General features: G+C 36.7%; 1 protein-coding gene across 2 annotated transcripts in view; it reads right to left on the reverse strand.

The window, feature by feature from the left end:
• LOC110801661 (uncharacterized) overlaps window positions 1–25,919 on the reverse strand; it is a 60,323-nt gene that overhangs the window by 14,116 nt on the left and 20,288 nt on the right. For both annotated transcript variants that reach the window (XR_008926786.1, XM_022007046.2), the window contains exons 7-21: window positions 25,245–25,419; window positions 24,716–25,125; window positions 24,347–24,470; window positions 20,841–20,936; window positions 20,679–20,750; window positions 16,616–16,753; window positions 16,197–16,341; window positions 12,396–12,757; window positions 10,540–11,003; window positions 10,115–10,453; window positions 7,441–7,662; window positions 6,635–6,725; window positions 923–1,000; window positions 546–836; window positions 184–381 (exon numbers count right to left, since the gene is read on the reverse strand). Coding sequence is in view for 1 of the 2 variants with exons in the window: in XM_022007046.2 (XP_021862738.1) it covers window positions 184–381; window positions 546–836; window positions 923–1,000; window positions 6,635–6,725; window positions 7,441–7,662; window positions 10,115–10,453; window positions 10,540–11,003; window positions 12,396–12,757; window positions 16,197–16,341; window positions 16,616–16,753; window positions 20,679–20,750; window positions 20,841–20,936; window positions 24,347–24,470; window positions 24,716–25,125; window positions 25,245–25,419 (3,205 nt within the window). In the remaining variant the exon portion in view is untranslated. The remainder of the gene's footprint in view (window positions 1–183; window positions 382–545; window positions 837–922; window positions 1,001–6,634; window positions 6,726–7,440; window positions 7,663–10,114; window positions 10,454–10,539; window positions 11,004–12,395; window positions 12,758–16,196; window positions 16,342–16,615; window positions 16,754–20,678; window positions 20,751–20,840; window positions 20,937–24,346; window positions 24,471–24,715; window positions 25,126–25,244; window positions 25,420–25,919) is intronic.

The raw sequence follows: 25,919 nt of genomic DNA on the forward strand, positions 1-25,919 counted from the left end.
AATAATGTAAAAGGAAGGTTTCCGATTTCTTCCAGTCCATGTGAAAAAAAAGCGAACGAAATGAAATACAATAACGGATGACGGATCAACATGAACTCCAATATTGCAGAAAAAAAGAAAATAAAAACTGAGAGAATAACAACAGTTTAGTACATATACATATATATGTGAGCAATAACGTACCAGAGAAGCAGACTGTAGTTGTTTCCTCATCAACAGCACCTCAAGGATTAGTTGAGGGTGCTCATGGAGAGATGAACATCTTTGCTGCCATGGCAATGGCAAGGCAGAAAGAACCCGAAGACCCAAAGCCCAAGAGTTCAGCCTAGATACCTCAGCATCAGATAAATTACCGTCTTTCCTCTTCAGGAAAAAGTGAACCTTCAGTAAATAGGATAAATAACAATATCAGATGTGTAACTCCAATAAGTCAATGGGATTTAAAAGATAAAAAAAAAAAAAAGAGCTGCCTTTGTGTGTATTGCTATGTTTTAAGAGATTAAAAATGACAAAATACTAAAGCACCAGGATTGAAAGGTAATTACAAGAAGTTGCTTTGATCTCAGGTTAGGTAAAAGTTGCATAGCTCCCATTGCAACAGGTAAAGCATCATTTGAATCGCGCAAAGATGAAAGAAAACGTGAGGCTTCAGCTGGACCCCCTCCCCTCAATGGGTCTGCTGTAAGAAGTTTGACAAGTTGTCTGCCTTGCAATTCTCTCCGAAGATCAATAGATAATCCGGCACTTTCTGCCACCTCCAAAGCAGCAGAAACAGCCCCCTTTTCAGCTAATTTAAGTGCCAAGCCCTCAGGATCATCCTTGCATGCTGCTTCAACCTTAAAACACAAATAACACAGAAATTAATGTTCAACATTTGAAAGTTACTTTTCACATGGATAGTATCCAAAACAGTACTACGAACCTCCTGCCAACTTCGGTACTGGTCATCTGCAGATAAAATGTGCTTATACTTTTGTAATGCTTGTTTCCGTTGCAAGACCTAATCATCAAAACAGGTCAAATGTCAATTTTATTTTCGGAGACCTCTGATTATAATGATGCACTGCAACATTACTAACAAAGAAGAGTACATAGAATCAAAGATGTTAATACGATTAAAATTTTGACAGGAACAATATTTTATAACACACTTTTGGTAAAAAACTAACTACCGTTTAAAGCACTTTTGGTGGTAATTAAGGATCACATACCAAATACCGGTAAAGTTGACTCAATTTCTGTACATTGATCAGTATGTGGTTTCCCCCTTAGGCCTTATCTCTTAGTCTCTTACCGTTCCCTCTCTTTTTCTTTCTTTCTCACCCTCATTCACTCCCTCTTCAAATCTTACCAAAAAAATCTAGCAGCAAAATTTCGTCTCAGTGCAAAATTACCTTGTTCTCCAGCTGTCAACCTTTTCTCCTTTCTATTCTCTCACTGTCTCCTTCAATCTGAGAACTAACACTAATCACACCCAAGTCTCAGATTCGTCCCTTACGCAAATCCCAAAACTCTTACCATCAGAAATCCCAAGTCGGTAAATCTCAACTCAGTGAATCCAGTGATGGCATGATCAACTTCAGGTTACTCCACTTATATTTGGGGAAATTTGGTCACATTGAAAAAAACAGGAGGAAGTCATGACACGAAGTAAAGCAAAAGAAGAATAAAAGAAGAACAAGGCACTTGCGAAGGAATGTGGCTGAAACAGGTTCTAGACTTCCAGATGAATTAGGAATTCAAATCACTGGATCTATCATCTATGAACCAGATATTATCAATCAGCTAATCCGGTGTATCATGAACTCATGATAGGACAAAACATTTGACGATTAACAGAATTCATCAAGGAGCAAATACAGACATGCATCACATCCCCATACACATTCTGAACTAAAAACACTAAAACCGTGCCCATACAGATATTGAGATATTTAATGCCATGCTAGTTTTACTCAAGATTTACAACCTAGCTGAAGGAGGACTGTGGAAACTCATGGTACATATTTGTTTGCTAAGTTAGTCTTATCTATACTAATATAAACAAAAGCGTTCATAAGAAAGTATACGTGCCACATGCCACCCCGTTTAAGCACCAGAAACATGCACGTCACTTATTTAGCAAATAACATGTATTACATGTGACAAGAAAAATGAGTTTATACAAATATTCGAACATGGGACCAACAAGTTTGAATTATAAGTCCTACCAGCTTAGTTCGTCGTGTTTTCTTACCACACAAGTACAAAAGCACACATATATATACTTAAGTTGAAAGAGTGTTTAATTTTACTACTTTTTCTTTAAAAAATAATTATATAACAACGCTTATAATTTGTTCACCAAATAACTTAGCAACATTAATTTTGTGATATTTGAAAATTTTGTTCTCTATTCTCATATGAATACCAACTTTTTTTTGCGAATTTTTTATATAAAAAAGAAGTTCAACATGCTTATCGAGCTAAACACTATCTCTACTTATAACACCTGAGGTTGACCTGGTGGTTCAACTGGTGAAATACTCATACTACCCCGTAAACATTAATAGCATATATAAATACATACCAAACATTATTTTAAGGAATATTCAATAGTATAACATTACAACATCTATATAAAAATGTCACGCACGCATCATGTGCTTAAACAGTACATATTGTTGTAAAGGGAGAGCGTAAGGTTACTAAAGATATTTGGTTAGTGTTTCCACCGCAAACAATTTTATTGAATATGATACACATTGCCTTGAAAATCTTGACAATTTTTAGGGTCATTTCTAACATTATGAATTTCTAATGCTACCATTTAATTTTTATAATTCTTATCGCATGGCTTACATACCAAATACTTTATAGAGTACATTTTTTACTTCTAAATATTGTTTTAACCTAGTCAAACCACTAACCTGTGCATTCAAAAGTTATTGTAAAATCGGACCAATTTACATTCTTTACTAGGGAATTCATATGAATTTAGGGTAACAAAGGTTTTGTCAATTTAACGTACTTTTTCCGAAATAATCTCTATTATATAAGGCAACTCCTAAAGTGCCGTCAAAAAGTGATTTCCAATAATGCCATTCATTGACGCCATCAAATGACATTCATTATAGAAGGGAAAAGCAAGGATATATCTACTAGTGCCAAAACAAACAAAAACAATAATGTTAATAACTACTTTTGCACTTTTATGTACCGTATTAAATTCATTTTCTGTCAAATTTGACTATATATACTTAAGGGTTTGTTTGACTTTTACCACCTAACAAAAGCTCAATTTGTTTTCACCACCTACTAAAATAAACTTTACCTCACCAAAATTAAAATTTGATTTCGCCATCACTTAAGGGATTCCAGCAAAAAATCCGTTAATGAGGGCCCACATCTCCAATTTCTTCTATTTTCTTTTCTCCCCCTCTTTCACTACCTTTAACCTCATTTGACACAAAAAATCAATCTCCCTCTCCTTTCGTACTTCTTTTTTGGTTTTATTTATACCTTTACTGATATTAGCCCAGTAATTGATTGGGCTCAACCATTAAAGAAGTTTAGAGAAGATGTGCATGCATTGGGTGCAGCGAAGGATGAAGCAGCAGTAGACGGTTTAGGGGAGGAGGAGGAGGAGCAATTGACTAATAAGAGGGCTGAGTTAAGATCCATCATGAGTAGAGCGGGTTCGAGGCATGGTGGATTCGGGTCAAGTATTGGTTTGTTGAGAGGGAGGTTGAGAGTTGAGGAAAGAGAAAATAGGAGTTGGACAGAGAGGAAGAGGAGAGAGAAAGTGTTGTTTGAAGAAGATGTGTGTTGTTGTGCATTAGAAAGTTAAGGTAGGAATGTTGGGTCAATAATTTAATGCACCAACTTTTTTGATCAAACACGACAACAAGACACGAAAAAGCGGGTTAGTGTCAAGGGCATAGATCTAAAATGTGGGTATTGGTCGCGGTGGCAGGATCATCGCGGTGATGCACTAATGGGACGGTCTCGGTGGTCGCTGATCGTGTCTTGGTGGTCGCACATGATCGATGTGTAAGGGAGATAAGAAGTACTTAAAAAATTACTTGTATAAAAGAGTAGATTAGTAAGGGAATTGAAAAGCAAAATTTTAAAAAAAAAAAATTAAAAAAAGGAGAGTGGCCTTGTGGGTTTATTTAATTGATTCCACATTCCAAGTTTACGTAATTACCATACCTAACCCAACATATTCTCCTATCCCTTTTATTAAAAAATACAGTAGAAAATAAATAAAAGAAAAGAAAAATTACATGTGAGTTTTGTGAGGATAAGGGAAAGTTGAAAAAGTTCGTACACGTGTAAATTTACAACCTTTCTCCTAGGATGCTCGGACTCGGCTAACCACCCCTCCGTACCGGTGTCGACACGACACGACACGACCAGGGTGCGGACACGGAATCCGGATCGGACTCGCTGGAGATAAAGTAGAGTCGGCACTCGCTAGCCCTAGAATCTAAAATTGAATCTCAAATCCACCCAAACAAGAGCCGAAACCTTAGGGCTTTTATTCGGCCTGAAAAGATGAGTAGATCGGTGCCACGGAGTTGTCGGTTTTCTTCTCCGGCGAAGGGAGGATGTGTTCTTCACATCTACGACATTTTTTGCTGGTTCAGAACTTTTGATTTTTTTTTGATTTTTTTTTTAAAATTTTGTTTTATGTGGGGTTGGGTGGGTGGAAGTAAAATTGGGGCTGGGTAGGTGGAAGTAAAAGTGGGGTTGGGTAGGTGGAAGAAAACTCATGTGACTTCTTGTATTCTCCTCTTTTTCTGCGTTTTTTTTTACTTTATTCTAAATATGAGCAATAAAGTATTGTCTTTTTTTGTGGGGCAATAAAGTATCGTCTTTTATTCTCCTCTTTTTCTGTGGGGTAATCTTTAATTTTATTTAGTGGGAATTGGGAAAGTGTTTGACTTGACAACCAATATTTTTTGTTAAAAAAATCAACTTTAAATAAATAAAAGTTAAAATAATCTTTATTTTATTTTATTTTTGCATTGCCGTGTTCCCGAGTCCATATACAAGTTTTGGACCCTTTCAAAACGTGTCCCCGAGTCCTTGATTTTAAAATTTCTCATGTCCGACACTTGGATCCCTTACCCGGGTCCGACACCCGTACCTGAGTCCGAGCATCCTAGCCTTTTTCAACCACTTAGCCACCCATCCTTATCCATTCATCTTCAAGACCTCATCACTCAACCCACTCCCCTTCCTTTGCCGGAGAAGACAAACGAGACCCACAACGATACGACGCCAGAATCACTTTTCCATCGCCGAAGAAGACAATTTATGGCCGACGGCTTATCCATTGCAATTTATGGTCAGTTGCACTCTCAATTTTGTAGATTTAGGGTTCAAATATTTAAACATGGCCGAAATATTTTTGGATCTCGGCCAATAATGGTTGATGCGGCCGAGTTTCTGTTCCGGGTACTTCAAAATGCCGGTACAAACGACATATCTTGTATCGATGATCTCTAAATCTAGTACAACTCCACCGATTTTTTACACCTTAGTCAAGGGTTACCAACACGTTTAACAAAAGAGGTCAACACGACAAGACACATTGGTCGGGTTAATGTCAAGGTTTTCCAACCCGTCTATCGACACGAACACGACCAAACACAACATGTTTTCCAGCCCTAAGTCTTACTACCTCCTTTCCTGAAAGTTCTTTACGCTTTCCGTTTAAATCCGTTCCTAAAAGTTCTTTACACTTATGCTTTATTCTATTTTGGAATACAATGTTTACAATTATACCGTCTATTCTTATTTTTTTTTATTCATCCACTTGCAACATCTATTGGCCCACTTGCATAATTATAACCAATATTCTGATATTTTTATTCATCTACTTTCACACTTAAATAAGATGTCATATTCACCCCACTTGCAAATAACTACCCCACTTGCTCACCCTCTCCTTTACCTTAATTTGTGTGAAAACAATAACCGTAAAGAACATATAGGAACGGAGTTGGTATATATTCAAGCAACCACCCACTGGTTTTTTCTCTATAATAAAGGGATATAGTTCGTATTGTCTTGTCTCTCCCTTTTATAGGGTTGCTAGGTTTATCTCCTTTATTTACCATTACATGTTAAAGAAAAATAAGTTCTCCATAACAATTCTTTACCTTTTCTTTCCTCAATTTAGCTTCAATAAAGATTGTGGTAATACTTGTATCATGCAAGTACTCCCTCAGGTTTTCAGAATGTTTGAGCTAGTTGACTTTTCATGCATATTAAGGAAGGTGTGGAAGCAAGCAACAAGAATAAGTATTAGTGGAATAGTGTAGTATTATCCAAGGGAAGTAACTAAGAAATTTCTTGGTTATAAATGAAAGAAAGTGATCATGGTTGAAAGAAAGAGATACCCCCCCACCCCTAATTCCAAAGACATGGGTTGCTTTTCTATTGTGGTTCATCCCATTCAGTTATCATTTTTGTTAATACATCCATATACCCAATCCATCATTTCTTTTTCCACTATACTTTGCCATAGGTTATCGTCTACTCAATAATTGTAACTCTTAGTATTTGTAAAAGCTCAACATAGATAAAATGTTTAGGAAGGAGGGAGAATTAAGCATAAAAATAGAAAAGATCCAGCCATGACCTCATTTTTAATAGGTTCATTGTGAGGCAGATGACAGCTACACATAGTGAGCACGTCCAAAGCAGCATCTAGTTCCCACCTATGCAGACACCTACAGAAGAAGGGGAGATTAAAGTGCATTAAAAAAAAGTCAGAAGTGTTGGACCAAACCCCAAGATCTCCAGATACTGTGTATACAGCAAAAACAGAACGGAAGTTTCTTTGCTAAAATTTCCTTTAGAATGTTAGGCTCTGTTTGGTTCATCTGATTCCGACCGATATTAAATTAAACTATCTGAACTGTCTGGACTATTCTTTTCTGAAAAAAGCATAATTGAACTTATTTTTTGTCTGAAAAGAAATTATTTTGCTGAACTTATCTGAACTTCTTTTGTCTGAACTTATCAAAACTTATATGAATTTATTTGAATCCGTATCGCTTTAATTGTAATAACAAGGGACCACTCGTAGAAGTGATAGGACCCCCCTCCCCCCCCCCCCCCCAAAAAAATAGAGAGGAAGAGAGAGGAGTGATATTTAGAAGAATAACAATTGTTGCTCTCCCATTAGAAAAAACCTGTTTCAAATCAAAGTTCCACTCTGTTTCAAAAGCTCTAATCAACTTTACTGTGGTTTCTCCATTTCCTATGGTTCTCATTACTGTCGTAAGGCAGTGATTAGAAGTCTGCATCCAATTTTGGATTAATAGAATCAGCAGAAGGTAATCATAGCATTTCATTGATGAAATATAATAGCGATACAACCTTGGATAATCATTTGGAAAGCATACAATAGCAGCAGAGCAAGATGTGCCAAGAAGTACATACCTTAGGGCTAGCTGCGCTGCTAGTTGTTTGTCCTTCAATCTGAGACAATACTGCCAACTATTACTCAGCATCCTGTTCCCGAAATGTCCATGCAAATTTCCATTGTTTTGGCAGTTCTCTTCACGTTCAATTAGAAGTCTAAGCAACTCATCTGATGCCCCGCCCCTCAAAAAACGATCAGAAAAACCGAGTGCATCCATTATATTACCCTCTTCAATTAATCTGTATACGATAAAGAACATATAAACAAATTAACTATTTGAAGATCACTTTAGCAAAGTATGAACACTATATACGCTAAAAACGCAGAACTAAAAAAGCAACATTAGCACATAACAGTATCTGATCCCCCATCCATTTTCCTACTGACATGCGTCTGCTAGAAAACAAGATAAGTATGACATTAAACAGAAACGAAAAAAGTGATGCAACAAATTAAAAAGAAATGAATAGTAAAGAAATTAAAGTGGAAATGAAGAGAGATTACAGAATGACCTTCTATAAGAAAAATCTTTCGTAGTGGTAATGCTCTTATGCTCACTCTGGTCAAGCACAACACCAAATTTGCCCATAATCAAATGCAGAAAACTCAGCTTCATATCAATCTCACCAAACGATCAAGAATAGGTTTGTAATTGTGTACAGATTAAGCAAGACAGCTAGCTTAAAGAAACACCAGTTCTTTAGTAAAATTTTACAAATGCAGTTAATGGAGCTTTCCTATGGAAAGGGACATATGGAAAGAGTTATGCTCCTATTCAGAAATGTTTTTCCTCGTCATCTTTGTTAACCTAGAAATATAAAGCTCTTAAGCTGCCACTCTACATGTTCAATAATGGCACTTTCTAGATACTTCAACACAGTTACTACCTCCTTCCCTCAAAGATTGCCCTTTCTCTTATTTCACTTTATTGAAGAGGTGTTTGGTCAACCAAAGGGAAGCAGATTGAAATCAAGAAAAGAAAAATCCTTTGACGTAAGTTGTTTGTTGGGAAGCTCACCACTCCTCACTCTTCCTCCACCGTGTTCTCCTTCTCTCTTTTTGTCTCTCCACTTGCCTCCCCCCCAAGATGTCGCTGCCAAATACTCTTAATGATGGTGTAAGTGGTGGGGTATTTTCTTTTTCCCCTAATATCTAATTTTTGTGGGTGTTTGGGGGTGGGAGCGTGGGTCTTCGTGGGTCTTGGTGAGGTTTCAGGGGTGGGGTTTGTTTACGAGTGGGTGTGTGTAGTGAACTAGCCTAAGGGGAGGGGTACTGGGGTAGTCTAGGAAATCCATAATGAGTTCCCAGCAGGTGGTGGTGGATTTCGGCAGGTGGTAGTGGGGTTTCTTTGGTGATGGGTTTTCAGCGGGTGGTGGGGGGCAACTTCCATGGATTGTGGGTGGGTTTCGTAGTGATTTGATGTGGGTTTCTTGGTGGTGGGATGGGCGATGCCGGTGGTTGGAGTGGAGGGGTTGGAAAGTGGGTGGTTCCGGTGGTCGGGCAGTGGTATGGTGGTCAATGATGGGTCAGGGTGAGCATCGAGTAGAGAAGAAAAAGGGTAAGTGAAACCTTAGGGGGATGGGGATGGGGAATGGGGGTAGAAGAGGATTTTGTGCAAGGAAAGGGAAAAGGGAATGATAAAATTGACCTAACAAACAACATTTAAGAGAATCAACCCAATAGACTCTCTTACTCTTTCTGATGACCCCAAAAAAAGCCTCCTAAGAGTTGTATTGAGCCAATAGGTAACTTCCTTTTCGCATGTAGGGTAAGAAATAAAGTAGAGAGTGATTGTATTTGTAGGAACATGTTAGCTAAAAAGAGATATAAGGGAATCATTTTGGGACAAACCAAAATGTTAAGTGGGGTACTCAAGGGAAAAAGGGAGCAAAAGATTAGAACATTAGTTTCATAGTTTTGGTCAGTCCTTCATTAGAGCAGAAAAAAAACGATGACAAAAAATTCAGCACTTCAGGTTAATTACGAGACTCATACAAATGATGCAAAAACATCAAAGAAGCTAGCATGCAGAATAGCCATACATGTGATGAACTCTGATTTTAACTAATGACTAATCATCATGTTACAGCTGGGTTTATGTCCTCAAGCTCATGTATTACATCGTGATGATAAGGAATCGTGTCTACTCTTGGAAACTCCCAAAAAGAGATACTTCGTATTAAATTAAACTGAACTTATAAGCCACTAAACCTTTTTGGAAAAAAGAAATATATAGGGCTTGTGAATTTATCTGAACTTATTAGCCCTGAACTGAACTTATTTTTATCCCTCAACCGACCATATTAGCCCAAACTAAATGGTGAACAAGGCATCTTAATAGTTAGAGGAAAAGGAGAAACGACTCACGGAATGGTTAGCGAAAAACACCACTCACTCAAGTTAACCCGGTACTGACCTAGTGCTTGTTGTTGCATCCAAATGCATTCTACTAGGCAGTAAAGCTTTATTGTCCTGAAGCTAACCTTACTCAACCCATCTAACTGAAGCTTAGTTTAAGGTGAAAAAAACACAGACTAAGTAAAAATACTAAAGGGATACACTATGAGGAGATTGGGGATCAAGACCAGAGGTTGACAAACACCTAGTCTAATTACTCTAAGTATATGTTTAACCAAAAAGCATACCAAACAACAGGGTATTAACATATCATTAATGAAAAATTGAAATTACCTTTTAACAGCTCTTTCATATGGCTCTTCGTTTTCCCAGTCAAAAGTTAGAAAAGTAGTGGTGTCGTCTTCAGCAGCTTGATATTTCGTGGAATCCGGCAGTGTGTCATGTTCAACAGTAGTTTGAGCAATTTCTGGAACAAATGCTACAGTGTTAGTTCCAATATTCTCATCAATTTCTGACTCAGTGTCAATTTCATTCTCTCGAGATCGTTTAACAGATGATTTCCTGTTGTTCTGTATCCCACCAGCATCATCTGTATCCTTGGGTGTTACAGCAATCTCAGAAACTCGGTGAAGATTAGTCTGCATCTGAATCCATCGATTCAAAGTTGGAAATCTGCAAACAAAAATAGTCAATTATTAAACCCTAAAGTCTAAACAAACTGTGTCCGTTATCGTGACATATACAACAATATTGCATACCTCTCTGACTGATCAAGAGCGAATTCAAAGAATATCCTGTCAGTATCAGGTGAATGCAGCAGTTCTTCGTTCAAGGGACTGAGGATGGATGACTCATTACTACTGTATAATATACTGCTCCCGAAGACACATGCTAGTACAGCTCTAACTGGTGATATTTTGACCAAATGCTTTATTATGTCTAACTGAAGATGGTACTGAGCAATACCAGCTGAAGCCAAGGAACTGTTGACATCACTTGCAGAAGTCACTCTAGCAGAAGATGTCGGTAAATGACTTGCCAGGCTAATCTTGGCACTGGATGCAACCAATGGAAGACAAGCCCAACCATGGCCACACCGTGAAGGATAAACAGGAGGTACACATGCTGAGATAACTTCTTGAACAAAATCAGTAGACATGATATCTGCTACCTTTTCGGCTGCTTCGGTGCTGCCTTGTTCAAAAACTAGGCGAGTTACAAGCTGTACAAAAAGCATGAAAATCATGAAAGGCATTAACATACACCCTTGTTGCTGTCCAGCGGCATGATTATAATTTCTTTTTAATCACACCTACATGAATTAAGATAAGCGCACAGAAACAGCCCAAACAGGCATAAAATCAGACCTGACACCAAACCATACCATATATGGGTGATAAAGTAATTTTGTTCACTGTAAAAGGAAGCTACATTTCTCATGTGACTGTTGAGAAGCCTACATGGCAAGGGAAATACAACTGTACAACATTTCAAGGGCTATTGGGTGAAACGTAGTTCACAAATGCTCTTTTATTCTGAAATTGGATGTCGCCAACAACTACTTAAATTTTCAGAGTAGCCAGGACGACATCCCTACAGAAGTTGAGGTAAACTTTAGTGCCAAAAGAAGCATGCACTGTTTCTCTAATGATGAGAAATTGTGCAAGGATTACCTTTAAATTATCTTTGAAGGACATATTATAAGCTCAAAGCGCATTAAATCGAAGCAGATATAAGTTGTGCAAAATATGTCCCTTCGCACTCTCTGACCATATCTTTGTAAAAGAAAATCATAGTAATGCAAGGCCATGTAGGTAGGAAAGTATTTTTAGTAATTTTGAGACGATATATAACATGTCTTAATCTGAGTCTGGGATCAAAAGTTATGGGGTTTTAAAAATATTGTGGTTGAGGCGGGAGTGTGACTTTGGGCTAACTAAAATCCGACTTTCGAAAAGGTATAACTGTTTTCCAAGCTGATCTAGCCACAAATATTTTCTTTCAAAATACATAGTAAAGATTGACAAACACGTTTTCTTGTTTCTTGAGGGGATTGTTTAGAGATAAGTTCAATAAACTACTAAATTTCTGTAACCCATTCGGCCGGCCAACAACTTAAAGAGATAGTCATGAACTAGAACATAAGCTAAATGTAAAAATGTGGACAAAAAGATCTGATCTCCAGATTAATTAGAAAGAAGTGTCTTGATAACATTGATTAAGACAATAGAAAACCAGACACAGTAGTTTAAAGCTGAAAAACTGCCACCATTTACCCAGTCCATGCATTGTACCACAGGATGTTACAGAGAAAATGGGTATATGAAGTTAGAGAGGAAGAGGAGAGAAGAGAGAAAGTAGGTCAAATGAAAGTAAAAAGAGGAGAGAGAAAATGCGTCAGGTAAATTCTAGGGAAATTGGGTGGGAAATTGCACTGGGCCTTTTATTGAGCTAATTTAACAATTTCGTATAGTAAGTTGGTTGGTGGCCTGGTGGGTTGGGCGCTGCCGGCTGGTTGTGAAGGTATAACCAGCTGTAAGATAATAATTGTCCCATTTACCTAGGTACATAACAAGGAAAATATAAAATTTGAGCCAAGAATTAATTGCCTTACATCCTTAGGCCATTCGTATATGAGTGAAAAGAAGTTAAAGTCGTGAGTTGTATCCGTGCCATCAACGATATCACCAATTGCAGCAATATGAAGAACAAATTGCGAGAGGTATGTTGATGGTTTTGCACTTAAGGGGCTCAACAGCCGCTTTTCAGCGTCTTTCAGATCATAAGCTGAAGGTTGTGCAGTGCTTTCTCCGGTAGCTGAACTGCAGGATTGCCGTTTAACAGTTCTGAGCCCAAGACCAACAAAGCTATTCCTGTCAATGTCAAAAAGATATTTCTGTTCCTTGCCTTCCACTTTGACAAGATCTATCCCTGTTTCTTCATCAGCTACCGCTCTGGCAAGATTATGAAGTTTTCCTGAACCAATAGACAAATAACATAGTTATGTCACTATATAGATAACCCACACACAAAAGAAGAAAATGTCCTGACGAAATATCAACTCTTTGTACCTAATATAAAATCACAATATTCAAGTCCTATACTCAAGGAGATAGCAGACAAGCCACATCACATGCACTTACGTGCAAGGATTATAAAATGAGTACATGTCTGGGTATCTGATTGGCCATGGTCCATACACATTTTTAAATGAGAAAACATTAAACTCGAAGAAAAGAGAAACACAATTTGAGGCATGGCATTATACGGATATTAATTACCAATTTGGTCTCAACTCAAACAACAAACAAAAGATATAACGAAGAGGGTCCTTTCACTTTTTCTGAAAAACTAAAAACTACAGAAACCAAAGTCTGATAAATCATACACTATGTCTCATGCCTTTAAGCAAATCTTCTTTTTTCGCATAAAATTTTGGGAGCTCATTTATTCCTTTCTGACAACAAAAGAACCTCGATTTTTTTCTGAAAACTTTAAATTTGGTGCCCTGTGTTATCGCTAGTACCATTTTGGTGCCCAAGCATTTAAAACTGCGGTTTAGGAATTGAGTATTAAGAGTTGCTATTTGTCATGAGCTGTCCGTCGTACTAGCGTTTTAAGTCTCAACCAAAACATGACCAGACTAATCCCAAATTCTGAGCACATCCACCCTACAACCAATAAAGAGAGTAGAGAAAAAAGTCGCAAACATGCCAAAAAGAAAGAATGGTAATTAAGCCTAGTTCTTTACTCTTGGTGGTGGAGCCATATCGTTACCACAAAATCAGACCACCAAAGAGAAGTTCTAGGCTAAATCTACAAAAACCCACGTTGTGCTAGCAGATGATTTGGCGTGCTCCTGTTGCTACCGGTTTGCAATGATGGTAACTGCCCACTGATGGGGTAAGGTTGCAGTGACGGGCGGTCCGCGGTGGCTTATGTTACTCGGACTCTTCATTCCATCTCAAGTACCCAGATACCCGGATCCTCAGCACTCCTATATGGATATGGACACTTCACTTTTAGCCCAAACTATGAAATCTTTTACAAAATTGCCAAATCGGACACTTGGGCGCATACCTATGTTGGACATGAGTACCCGGTGACTGGAGTGCGGTTACAGTGGGTTTATGGTGGTGAGACAAGTTGACAAGAGACTGGTTATTAGCCAAGGGCAAGGGAGGAGAGATACCGAGAGGCTGAGATGAGTTGAAGTGAGAGAGAGAATTTGGGGGAGAGGGAGAGGGGGGGGGGGGGGGGGTGTTATCAGCTCAACTAAACATATAGAGGGAGAATTGGGGGGTTATGTTTATTTTCCTTTCCATTCACAATCTAATGGATTTCCTTTCCCTTGTAGCTTGCCAAACAGCCCCTTGATTGGGTAATTGTAAATAACCCCGCATCATCATTTAGATATCAAAATGGGGGACCAAGAGGAAAAAAGTGCATACCTTAAGGCAATCATGTAACACAATTTCTATCCCAAAAACAAGTACAACTTAGAACCTAACACTTGACCGGTTGACCATGTTTTTATCCCTAGCCCTCTTTTGGATGACACCCCCTAGGTGAATTTCTAATACAATCCTAATTACTTATCAAGAGAAAAGAAAAGCTAATACTCATACAAAAGCATCGCAATTTGGCACTTGAAACCTTGATGAGGGCAAGTTATACTGAAGATTTGTTTTTACATTAGAAAAAAATTGCGGATGGCAATGCAGTATCGATCACGAAAACAGCTTGTCACGTAAGAATAGAACGGATTGTGGTTAACACGGTGTGAAATTTTTCAAAAAGTTCAAGTTAACGGGTTTAATCCTTGTTTACAATTTTTTAAGTTTAAAAGTATTATTTTCAACGTATATAACCAAACCTATCATAATCTAATATATATATATAAAGGAGGCATATTTGCTGAACTATTAGAACGCCACGTAGGATTAATAATGGTTTCGGCCAATGAAAAATAAGATTTCTAATTTATTTTTGAATTAAAAAAATCGAGTTCCACGTAGATAATTAATTAGGTGTCACATATATATTTTAATTAATTAATTACTAATATATACAACTCCATCCAAAATCAAATAGTCAAATAATTAAAAAATAAAATTTAAAATAAAATTCAATCCAAAATCAAACACTAATCTAAAATAAAATTCAATCCAAAATCAAACACTAATCCAATATTAGAGAGCCACATAGGAAATCTAATGGTTTTGGCGAATGAAAAATAAGATTTTAAAATTATTTATGAATTAAAAAGTCGAGTGCCACATAGATAAATAATTAGGTGACACGTAGATATTTTTATTAATTAATTACGAATACTACGTATATACAACTCCATCCAAAATCAACCACTCTAACAATTAAAAAAAAAATCTAAAATGAAATTCAATCCAACATCAAACACTTATCTAATCTAATATATAAAATATAGCAGTTGATATATATATATATATATATATATATATATATATATATATATATATATATATATATATATATATATATATATATATATATATATATATATAATAGTTTTATTTTAACTTAACAATTTAATAGAATTCGTGCATCGCACGGGCTAAAATCTAGTAATATAATATGAGTAACATATTTTGTGAACAAATAGTCACTCAAAGTATCATGTTCCGTAAACTACATAACTACTAAAATATTTTTGGATAATTTGGACAAAAGAACGGTGTAACGAGAAAATGACGTTCTAACGTGTGAGTCACCGTTATGTAACGGGCGACGTAGGGAGAAGGGTATAATTTTTGTAGTGGCATTACATAAAGGGGTTTCACGGAACGGATAATCTAAAATCCATCACGTAACGGAATGGCCAAGTTTTTATTCAAGTCTATTGGTTAAAAACATTCCAAGTATACCACCAAATTGTCAACCGGGCCTTCCACCCTTCAGCAAACCAACCAGTATTCATCCATCTTATCCAAGGCAACAAGAATATCTTAGTATCTTAAATAAAACAAGGTTGACCCCAGCTCATCCCAAACAACGCTAAAGATAAGGTCCAAAATCCAAATAGAAGGAAACCAGGGACAGAAGACTTAAAGATAATTACATACTCTTCGTCCCTAAAAAACAAACTGCAATGGCTTACACTGCACTACAAAATTTTGATAAGTGAATTAATAAATTACTAAAAGGACCCTGAGGGGCCGCCCAAACGGCAAAAAAAATTAAGCACACAAACTCGTAGAATCACTCAAGCACAAAAGAGCGGATACAAATAACAAGATGCCTACAGTTCAAGCTAAGGAATCATTCATGTTATGGTCTACAAAGCAAAGAAAGGATAGATAATGGTAAATTAGGAGTATAGTACAGTCATTCTTAACCATTACAATACATAAACTTTTTTTTTATTAGAATATCTTACCACTCAGAAACTGCCGCTTGCCCATATGAGCATCTTCAATCATCTGATGTAGCAGTGCAAGAGCACGATCTCTATGCCCTTGTTGATGAGATGCAGTAAAGTTTAACTCGCCTGACAAAACAGCCTGAAGGGTAGCAGAATTTTCCTGGAATTATAAATTACGCATGATTATAATGCAGTTCACAGCCTACCTCGAAGACGTTACAGAAGACATGATGGGAACTATCTTCGGTGAAAAAAAAATATAGGCAACCGCATTATGTTGCATGGTTCAGTTCATAAATAAAGATGCAAAAAGGAAAAAGGACAAGAACAATCAAGCAGATCCCCGAAAAATTAGCCCACCAAAACTTTAAAAAGCCGAGTCAGTAAAATGATTAATGTACAAATAGATACTCAGTCTAAAAATAGAAGCATACCTGCTCTAGGAGTTCACGTAGACGCTTGAGAAGATGTCTTGCTACAGAGACCAATGCAACTTCTTGGATCTGATCCCAATAAGTGGATCCAATCTTTGGGGACCCTCCAGGATATATTTCTGACAACATGGTTTGAGCCTGCGTAGACATGAAAATGTTCATATAAAGCAGGAAAAAATAAAGGATATCTAATACGAATTTACCTATAAGAAATAATAAAATTAAACAACCAAACAGATTTCATGTCTAACTTTTATACCTTTATCACTTTATCAAGTCGTAGTTCGATTTTTCTTTTAAAAAAATTTTGATTTGTCAAAATGTGACCAAGTTTGACATGTAAACATCAAACTGAGCAGTATACGCATACATATCTAGAATTGAGAATAAAGGATGGGATTACACTTGACTCGTTGCCAATGTGGAAGGCTGTTACTGGGAAAAAAAACCGAACACTGTATTCCTCAACACCAAATGCATATTCAATAAGTGGTCATGATGCAAAAAGCTTATTTGTGACATTTACACCCCGCAATAAGCCATAATTGTTTACAGTAAATAGAGAAAATTTACTTTTATGGCAATGAAAAAAGTTAATTGCTTACAGTAATCACACAAGCACAACCACCACAAACTAGAAAAAACAGAATATCTGTTTCTTAGTGTTATCATACTTATCAAAAGTCGATACACAATGTCATGTTCTACATCTCTATCAAGTGTTCTATCCAGTTTACATATTCAATAATAAACCACAGATAATCCAACATTAGAAATCATCTATTTTGTTGCTTTAACTTCTTAGCATGATGATTTTTAGTTTTAACTGGAGGAATACACAAAGGTTTGTGGGAGTACTAGACAATTAGACATGTAGGAATAACTATTACAACAATAAAAGTATATTAATAAGGTGTTTTAAATGAAAAACTACTTGGAAGATAAACCGGGGGGAAAGAAAAGCATATCCAAATCTGATTACCCAAACAAAGACATGTCAAAATGTCAACTCAAACTTGACTACAAACTTGAAACACCCAAACCGAATTACTTTACTATTGTGAATTCTCCCTCTGATTTACAATGACGTAGATAGGTATAGTAATTAGGGGAACTAGGAAAAAGTAAAGTCACATGAGGTGTCAGCTAAATACTTATTTGATTTAAAATCATTTAAATTTTCTCAACAGAAGCATCACTTTTTATGGACACACTTGCCAAAACGCAATTATGACAGTTAACAAATTTATTTAGAATTAGACAATTAGTACAAATATAAAATTTGATATTTTAAAACCTCCCTCCGTTCCTAATGTTCGGTCACTTATAGTAGACTCCCGTGTTTTAGGAAAGTTTGAGAAAATTGAGTGGGTGTAAAAAAAAAGTGGACAAAGTAGGAGAGAGTGTGGGAAAGGTGGGTGAGTGTAATAAAAGGTGGATAAAAGTAGGAGAGAGTGAGTGAAAATGTGTAATACAAACTTTTATACATAAGATCGCCTTGTTGTCATCCTTGATGTCACGTTGTTGCTGATGTAAGCATGATGTCAACATTATTTTATTTTTATTTTCCGAAGATGAAGTATACCATTTCTCATTTATTTTTCTTTTCTCTCTCCTGACAACTCTTTCGTTCTTCTTTCTCCTCAAAATATATGCCTCCCTCTCTCTCCCCTCAAACCTAATTCTGTAGCCACCACCACCGAGAGATGGGCCACGATGGAGGTGCGACGGTGGTATGCGGCTGATACATTAATCTCTCGTTGTCAATCTCTTTACCTCCTCAAACTACCCGGCTGCACCTAAATGTATTTTTATCTGTTGGCTTGCAATTTTGGAGAGGTTGTCTACTTGTGACAGAATGTTAAAGGTCGGGGTGAACTGTGATCCGACTTGTTTCTTGTGTGATCATGAATTGGAAACAGTACACCATTTGTTTTTTGATAGAAGTGCTACTTCTCAGGTGTGGACTGCAATTCTGACTTGGAAGGGTTACAGAATAGTTGCTTCAAATTGGGCTTATGAGCTACGGTATGCTCTGTCATGCAAGCAGCAACTCGGTTAAACATCAAGTGTATAGGCTAGCTTTGAGTACAACAGTCTACAATGTCTAGATTTCCAGAAATTTGAAGAAATTTCAAGGCTGCCCATTTGTAATGGAGAGTATTATTCGGCAGATTCAATTACAAATTTATGTAAGATGTTTCAATTGTAAAAAACTCCCAAGGTTTGGAGTTTAGTGTTTAGTGTTTGGAGTCTTAGCCTAGGGGGTCTCCCTAGAAGGGCAGTTAGGTCTAAGAGTTTGCTCCAGCGTTTTTTTTATTGTACTGCCTGTTTTAACCGTTGTACTTACAATTTTGGTTAATATAATAAATATTTACCAAAATAAAGATTAAATATGTTTAAAAATCATAACTGTTCGACTCATAAGTGTAACTATTTGTCTTACACCATTGAAAAAAAACGCAGATGCGGTCACGTTCGCGGTAACGGTCACGTTGTCGCGGAAACCGCTTGTAACGGAAGAATAGAACGGAACGCGGCTGACGCGGAGTGAATTTTGTTGAAAAAAACCACATAACATGTCTAAGCCTAATTATTACATTTTTAGTCTAAAAAGTATTATATCAACACAATATAACCAAATCTATATACGAGTGAGAATTATATTCTGTGAACAAATAAGCACTCGAAATATCATGTTTTATAAACTAAATAACTAATTAAAAAAATTGATGAATTTATGTAAAAGAACGGTGTAACGGAGAAAAAAACATCTAACACGGTGAGTCACCGTTACGTAACGGATGACGCGGAGAGAAAGACGTGATTTTTGTCAAACCGTAACGTAACGGGTTTTCGCGGAACGGCAAATCCAAAATAGGTTACAGACCGGCCGTTAGGTAACGGACGACCGAGTTTTAATTCCATGTCTTACACTGTAACTATTTAGTTATTCAATTAGTTATGTCTTTTTACTTTTAGTTATGTTTTACACTAATTTAGTGAGTACAAAAAAACAATTTTGAAAAAAATAACGCACGCGACAGCATGGCTGTCAGCAAAGCTGCCATCAAGACGGTCTCATACGGAAGTTGTTGAATGTGTAAATATTGTAGGAAGTAAAATAAGTTACCCAAAAAAAGAACTTTAAGAAACTATGAAACACCCGAAACAAAAACTGAGGGAATACATTGAGATTAACCCAAAAAATTAAAACCATGACAATTATTTGTACACATTAGTGAATAAATATGGTCAAAATCGCAAATAAATGGGTAAAGGTCAAAATGATGCATCAATTGAGAAATGGAAAAGATATTCTACTCCTTAAGATTTTAGTAAATATAGAAGTATTATAAATAATTTCACATGAAATACTACTTGAATAATCTGTTGACAGTTAGCCAGGCATTTCTTTCCCCAATTAACATGAAAGTCCATATTGCTCACATTAGTTTGTATTCCCTCCGTCCCTTAATACTCGCACCGGTCAAACCGGTGCGGAGTTTAAGACATTTGAATTGACTTATTAATTTAATGGGTGTTAATTGATAGTGAGGTATTTTTTTCAATATAGTTAGTGGGAAATGTGCAAGGGGTGGGGAGTGGTGAGTGGGGGGTGTGAATTTTTAAATGATTTTTTTGTAAGGAGTAGGGATGTAGGTGGGTTAGTAGATAAGTGTGAGAAATAATATAATATTGGTAAAAATTTCCATTTATAGAAGCAGTGCAAGTATTAAGGGACGGCCCGAAAAGTAAAGTGGTGCGAGTATTAAGGGACGGAGGGAGTACTTCGTATTATTTTTCACATATTATTGGTAATTCATTTCATTTTAGCTGGTCTCCTTATATTTTCCACGTGCAAAATAACAAATCGAAGTTCAATTGTAATGTTGTCATGTTACTGTGACTCATATCATCCCCTAATTACTCAAATTTCCGTTCAATATTTAGACCTCCATTAGTTGTGCTGAACCTATTAAAAGCATTGAATTGGTTTAGCTATTGATTGAGAATAATAAGAATTCTCTAATAATTACAGCCCACGTTTAATTAATAATACCTGATCTAGGAGTCGCTCAGACATGTCTGTAGACTTCGCAGAAGCAGCAGCAACATCAATGCAGAGAAGAATCTGCGGACAGAGCAACATTAAACATAAGAATAAATATACATACGTGAGAATTCACAATAAAGAAAAAATACTACCCTTTTGCACACTTACAGCAGCGATAGGACCAATTTGAGAACGTAGCGATGAAAAATCAATCTCTTGGAGAGTCACTGTTTCATCTGTAGCACGGGAAACTGCATCCTCGACCTAACATTGAATTTTTCCACATGCAGAAAATTATAACAGACACTGAATTCACAGAGAACCAGACAGGAAAGAGGATTATCCAGGGGAAAACAATGCAGAAATATATTGTAACGGCTCCTAAACAGGGAGAAACATTTGACTGAGAAAGGCAAAAGAATAGATCATTCTTCCATGACACAGAACGAAGTCAAAGAACTAGAAACCAAGACATTAATTTTGTGAAACTACCACCGTCTGCAATAGAGATACTTCTTTTTTATCAATACAATATAAAATCAAGTTCGACTTTTATTTATAGACAAAGACCGGTCAAATAAATTCCATATATGTGCGCATAACCTATAAATTACAACCGTGTGGTTCAACATCAACAACAAAACGGATTCTACATTCAAAATTTTGTTTGCTTTTGTTCCAATTCTCCTCTGTATGAACAACGTCCTCCACTTTTTGATAAGTGCCTTTAAGATTATGCACACATATTAAGGACTCCCCACGAATATTCATTACTGACCCACAATTCCCATTGGTATTTAAAGAGACAGTAATGTTGCATTTGTGTACTAAAGTGACTAGATAAAGACTAACTTTAAAAATTGGTTAAGAAGATATGTCATAAAGAGTGGACTGAAATGATGCTGTGGTTCTACTCCTATGCATGCTTCAGCGGTCAGGTGGTTTTCTATCCGGCTCAACGGCCTGTATTGTTTGCAAGGATTTCCTTGTTAATGTAGCTAATCTGACCCCTTTCATTTATGTGCCAGAATACAGAGAGATTGTTTGCAGTAATATTATCCAACTGACAGGTTGTTTTGCTGCATCATCTCCCATTGCAGCAAGCCATTGGGTAGATTGCACCGCAAGACCAGACAAGTTTCTCTCTCGGGGTCATCTGGATCTATCATAAAAGGATCGAATTCGCATTCGGAACACTTTCCTTTTTAGTCTTTGGGAGCTCGAGCTTTCTCCATAATTCCCATACCACCCCAATTTCTTGAACTTGTCATCCAGGGAGAGGAACCAGAGTTTGTTTTTGACCTCTGCCCAAAATCTTCGCTTTGGCTTTGACAAAAAAATGTGTTTACCTATTATATACTGAATTTTAAAAACAACTGCGTTTATAATTAGTTCAATTTGTAATCAAGCCTACGAACGGAAAACATTAGAGTTTTCATCAACGGGCCACATCTCCTTTTCCCTCACTTTACTAGACCTTGCCATTTGTTGTAAATGACTGAGTTTCCCCTCGGTTACTGAAACTTTTTACTACATGCTTTTAATCAATAACATAATTCTAAAATTAACTACTAGCCTCAATATGTGTTTTCTATAAGTACAAATATTTACCTTAACTGCACTAAATAACGGTAAAAATACTTCAACAGTCCTGTAAAACAAAAAGTACTTCAACAGTCCTGTCAAACAAAAAGTACTTCAAGGGGTCAAGGTATCCTTAGTCCTTACTCATTACAAAGAGACAGAGAAAAAAACTAAATGTTAGCCAAAATTCCTTTGTGCCCATCAAGGTATGAACAAACTTTATCCCACAATAGATCACCTAGGACAGAAACACCAGTAAACAGACGGCCATTCCGTTCCATTCAGACATTTCAACAAATTGACATCACTGAATTCCACCAAAGCAACTTATTTTCCTTCCCTTTATGAAACCCCGAACCTGAAATATGTAACCGCTGGTGTATACTCTCAGAGGTCTGGGCCAAGCCTCTACATAAAGTAAATGTTGTCTTCCCCAAAGGTAACACACAATATCACAATGAAGTAAAAAATGTGAGCAAGACTCACTATTTGCCCGGCAACACCAGCAAAAATAAGGTAATATAAGCATATAGCCATCTCAAGCCTCCGCTTTTGAAGCATATTGTTCGAATCGAACATTCCAAACGCTAAAGTCCATAAATAAAAAGCTCTCGCCTTAAAAGGGACCCTTCTACTTCAAGATGAATTTCATTAGTGGAAAAAACATGATACCTAGGGGGATAATTCAAAGGAAAAAAAAGAATCTCCCATCCACATACTTGAATACATCCTTTAACAAGAAGATCGGAAAGGTCACACATAGAAAGGTGAAAATTTTGAAAAATTACCCCCAAATTAAAACCCTATTTGTGAAAAAGATCGAACAATTACCCCAAATTGGAAGCTGCATCTTCAAAAAGTTGAAAATTTACCCAAAATTGAAATACCAAGTATGTAGTATTATATATTGAACTATTGCTCAAATTGAAAACCCTAATGCAAAGAGGTTTAGCAATTACCCCAAATTGGAAAACCCTAACCTGAAAATCAATCTATGAACTCAAAACTGTATACCCTAATATGAAAGTTGATGAGAAGTTAATTAGTCAGGGATAATTAAATGTTACTACCCAAACAACTCGGAAACTGAATCAACTCATCAAAAGTCTATGCAAGTGCAAATTTTCATGGTAATTGAAGTTAGGCTTTGTTTTGTTCGACTTATTTTGACTCATTTCAGGCAAAATAAGTTCAGTTAATTTCAGATAATATAAGTTCAGAAATACTAATTTTTTTCAGACATTTTCACACACAAATAAATTTATTTCAGATAAAATAAGTTTTTTTACATATAAAAAAAGTTCAGACAAAATATGTCGAATAGAATGGAGCCTTAGTCACTCAAAAGTGCAAATATAGACTAAGCACAAATTACCACTGATTAGTATCAGCAGTTGGATGCACATAAGAATACGGAGGTGTTATGAGGTGCAGATGAAGCAACACCCTCACATAAATGAAAGAACTCTGCAAACACTTAAACTTATTAGGTTTTTCTTCCAAAACATCTCCTCCCACCCAACCGAACCCCCCAAAAGAGCAACTTTGAAAGAATACTTGTAGAAAAAAAAACCTTGAAGAATATCAGGATAAAGGATGAAAATAAGACACCAAGCCTGTATATATGTGGCTGACAATAGATGATATCAAGTTACCAACCCAAAAAATTAAACCTGAAACAATTATTCCTTTTCTCACTCAAAAAACAAAGTATACGCTAACAACAGAAATATAATCATCACCATTGAAGAAATAAAGCCGAAACACATGACCTTGAACATTGTCTATGGGTGTGTGCGCATAAGTGGATGCACAAACAAAGCCCGGGAATGTTCCCTCTAAAAGGAGACTTATTTGTGCATTAAAAAATAAGTGCAAATTAAAATCAATTGCATCTATATCTTAGAAGAGCCTTGCAGTCTTGACATGTCAAATATATTTCTGTAAATAATGATTTAATCAAGCCTACCCCCAACAAAGAGAAGAAGCAACACAATGTGTCAACCATGCAAGTAAAAGCAATACTGGCAGAGCCAGATACTGACAACGAAAAAATGAACAGTTATCTTTGAGAGATGAGACACGCTTACAGATGCTTTCTTGAAAGTGTCGTCCACCCATTCAGCTAGCGCAAGCGTAGCTCTATCTTCAGATGACAAGGAAAATCTATGTACCGCCTCCTCCCCTATGTCAAACTTTGCCTTTTGCATGCATCTGTAAGAAAATGACACTTGAAAAAACGAAAGCAATAGGAATTTGGGAACCAAATATGATAATAAACATGATAGGTAATAGGAAGGCGAGGACAGCTAAAAATATCAAGCTTTGTAAAGCCATCCAAGCTGTGAACAAGAATACAAACACAATCTTGAGCATAACTGAAATAGATTAAACCTAATATGAGTCATGGAAGCAACTGTTTGAAGACCCAATAGCATTAAAGCATTTAAGGAGCTTACAGGTTAAGCAACTTTGATGGTGCTGCACGTAGTATAGTTAATGCCTCCTTCCATCTCCATTTCAGCTCACGCAGGGGCAATAGTTGCTGCAAAACTGACAATCTCCATTGCCAATCTTCAATGAAATTTCTAGCATTTGAGATTCTCCACTCTAAGGCTTCTTTTTCACCACTAGAATCAGTTACCTCCGATGTCAGCTCTGTTGGTAAATTGCGACTCAAAGTATCAAGTAGAAATTCCACAATAGAAACAGCCATGTGGTTTCCCATTTCATCAAAATTGACATCATCATTTTGCCTCAAACCAGTCTGGGATAACTCGGGGTTGCTCCCTGCTAAGCCACAATGTTCAAAATCAACTGCGATGCTGTCAACGTGTAGGAGGGAAATGATAATGTTCACCATGAATATCTGCATCATTCGGAATTAGTTGTCACAAGACTGTCAATAAAATAGCAATCAATAAATAAATAATAGATTTCCATGATAAAAGGACCGCGACAGTGTGAGATGAAACAAAGACAAATTACCTTGCGTGCCACACTGTTCACAGCGTCAAGATGATGCCTAAGTTCCTTCAAAAAGCTTAATGACAACTGAGGATAGCAAATTTGATCATCAGAGATACTCTTTTCCATAGCTCCCAATGCCATGACGGCATAATCAAGCGCATAGCGCATGTGAATCAGTTCAACATCATGCATCCTATGACCAAAAGTCAGCCACAAATTTCAATTTCTGTGATTTGAATGCCCACAAATCTAAAAGTCGTCAGAGCAAAAAAAAGTGCATTTTATTTCTCATTATATGTTCCAGCAGCACAACTTGAAACAGATCTACACGGAAAGATATATTTGTAGAGAAGGAGGAGAAAGATTTACTAAATAATGCCACCTTGCCAGATCCTACATTGTATGTAATGAGAGCTGATAAACAGATTAATTTACTGGGTGTTAAAAAAAAGAATAAATCTATCCACCAACCTTTTGCCCTCTGTAATTTCAACTGATATCATGCCTATAGTCTATCCCCCCCCCCCCCCCCCCCCCCCACCCACCACACACACACACACGAAGTCAAGCCATCTTCTATTAGTAACGGAGTAACACAAAGCATAAATCTTAGCTCAAAAAATCAAAGGTTATATACTAAGAACCAAAATTCACACTAAGAACACTGTTTCTAACTTAACTTAAATTGTACTC

The sequence above is a fragment of the Spinacia oleracea genome, chromosome 1 (assembly GCF_020520425.1).
Source record: "Spinacia oleracea cultivar Varoflay chromosome 1, BTI_SOV_V1, whole genome shotgun sequence".
Lineage (NCBI taxonomy): Eukaryota > Viridiplantae > Streptophyta > Magnoliopsida > Caryophyllales > Amaranthaceae > Spinacia > Spinacia oleracea.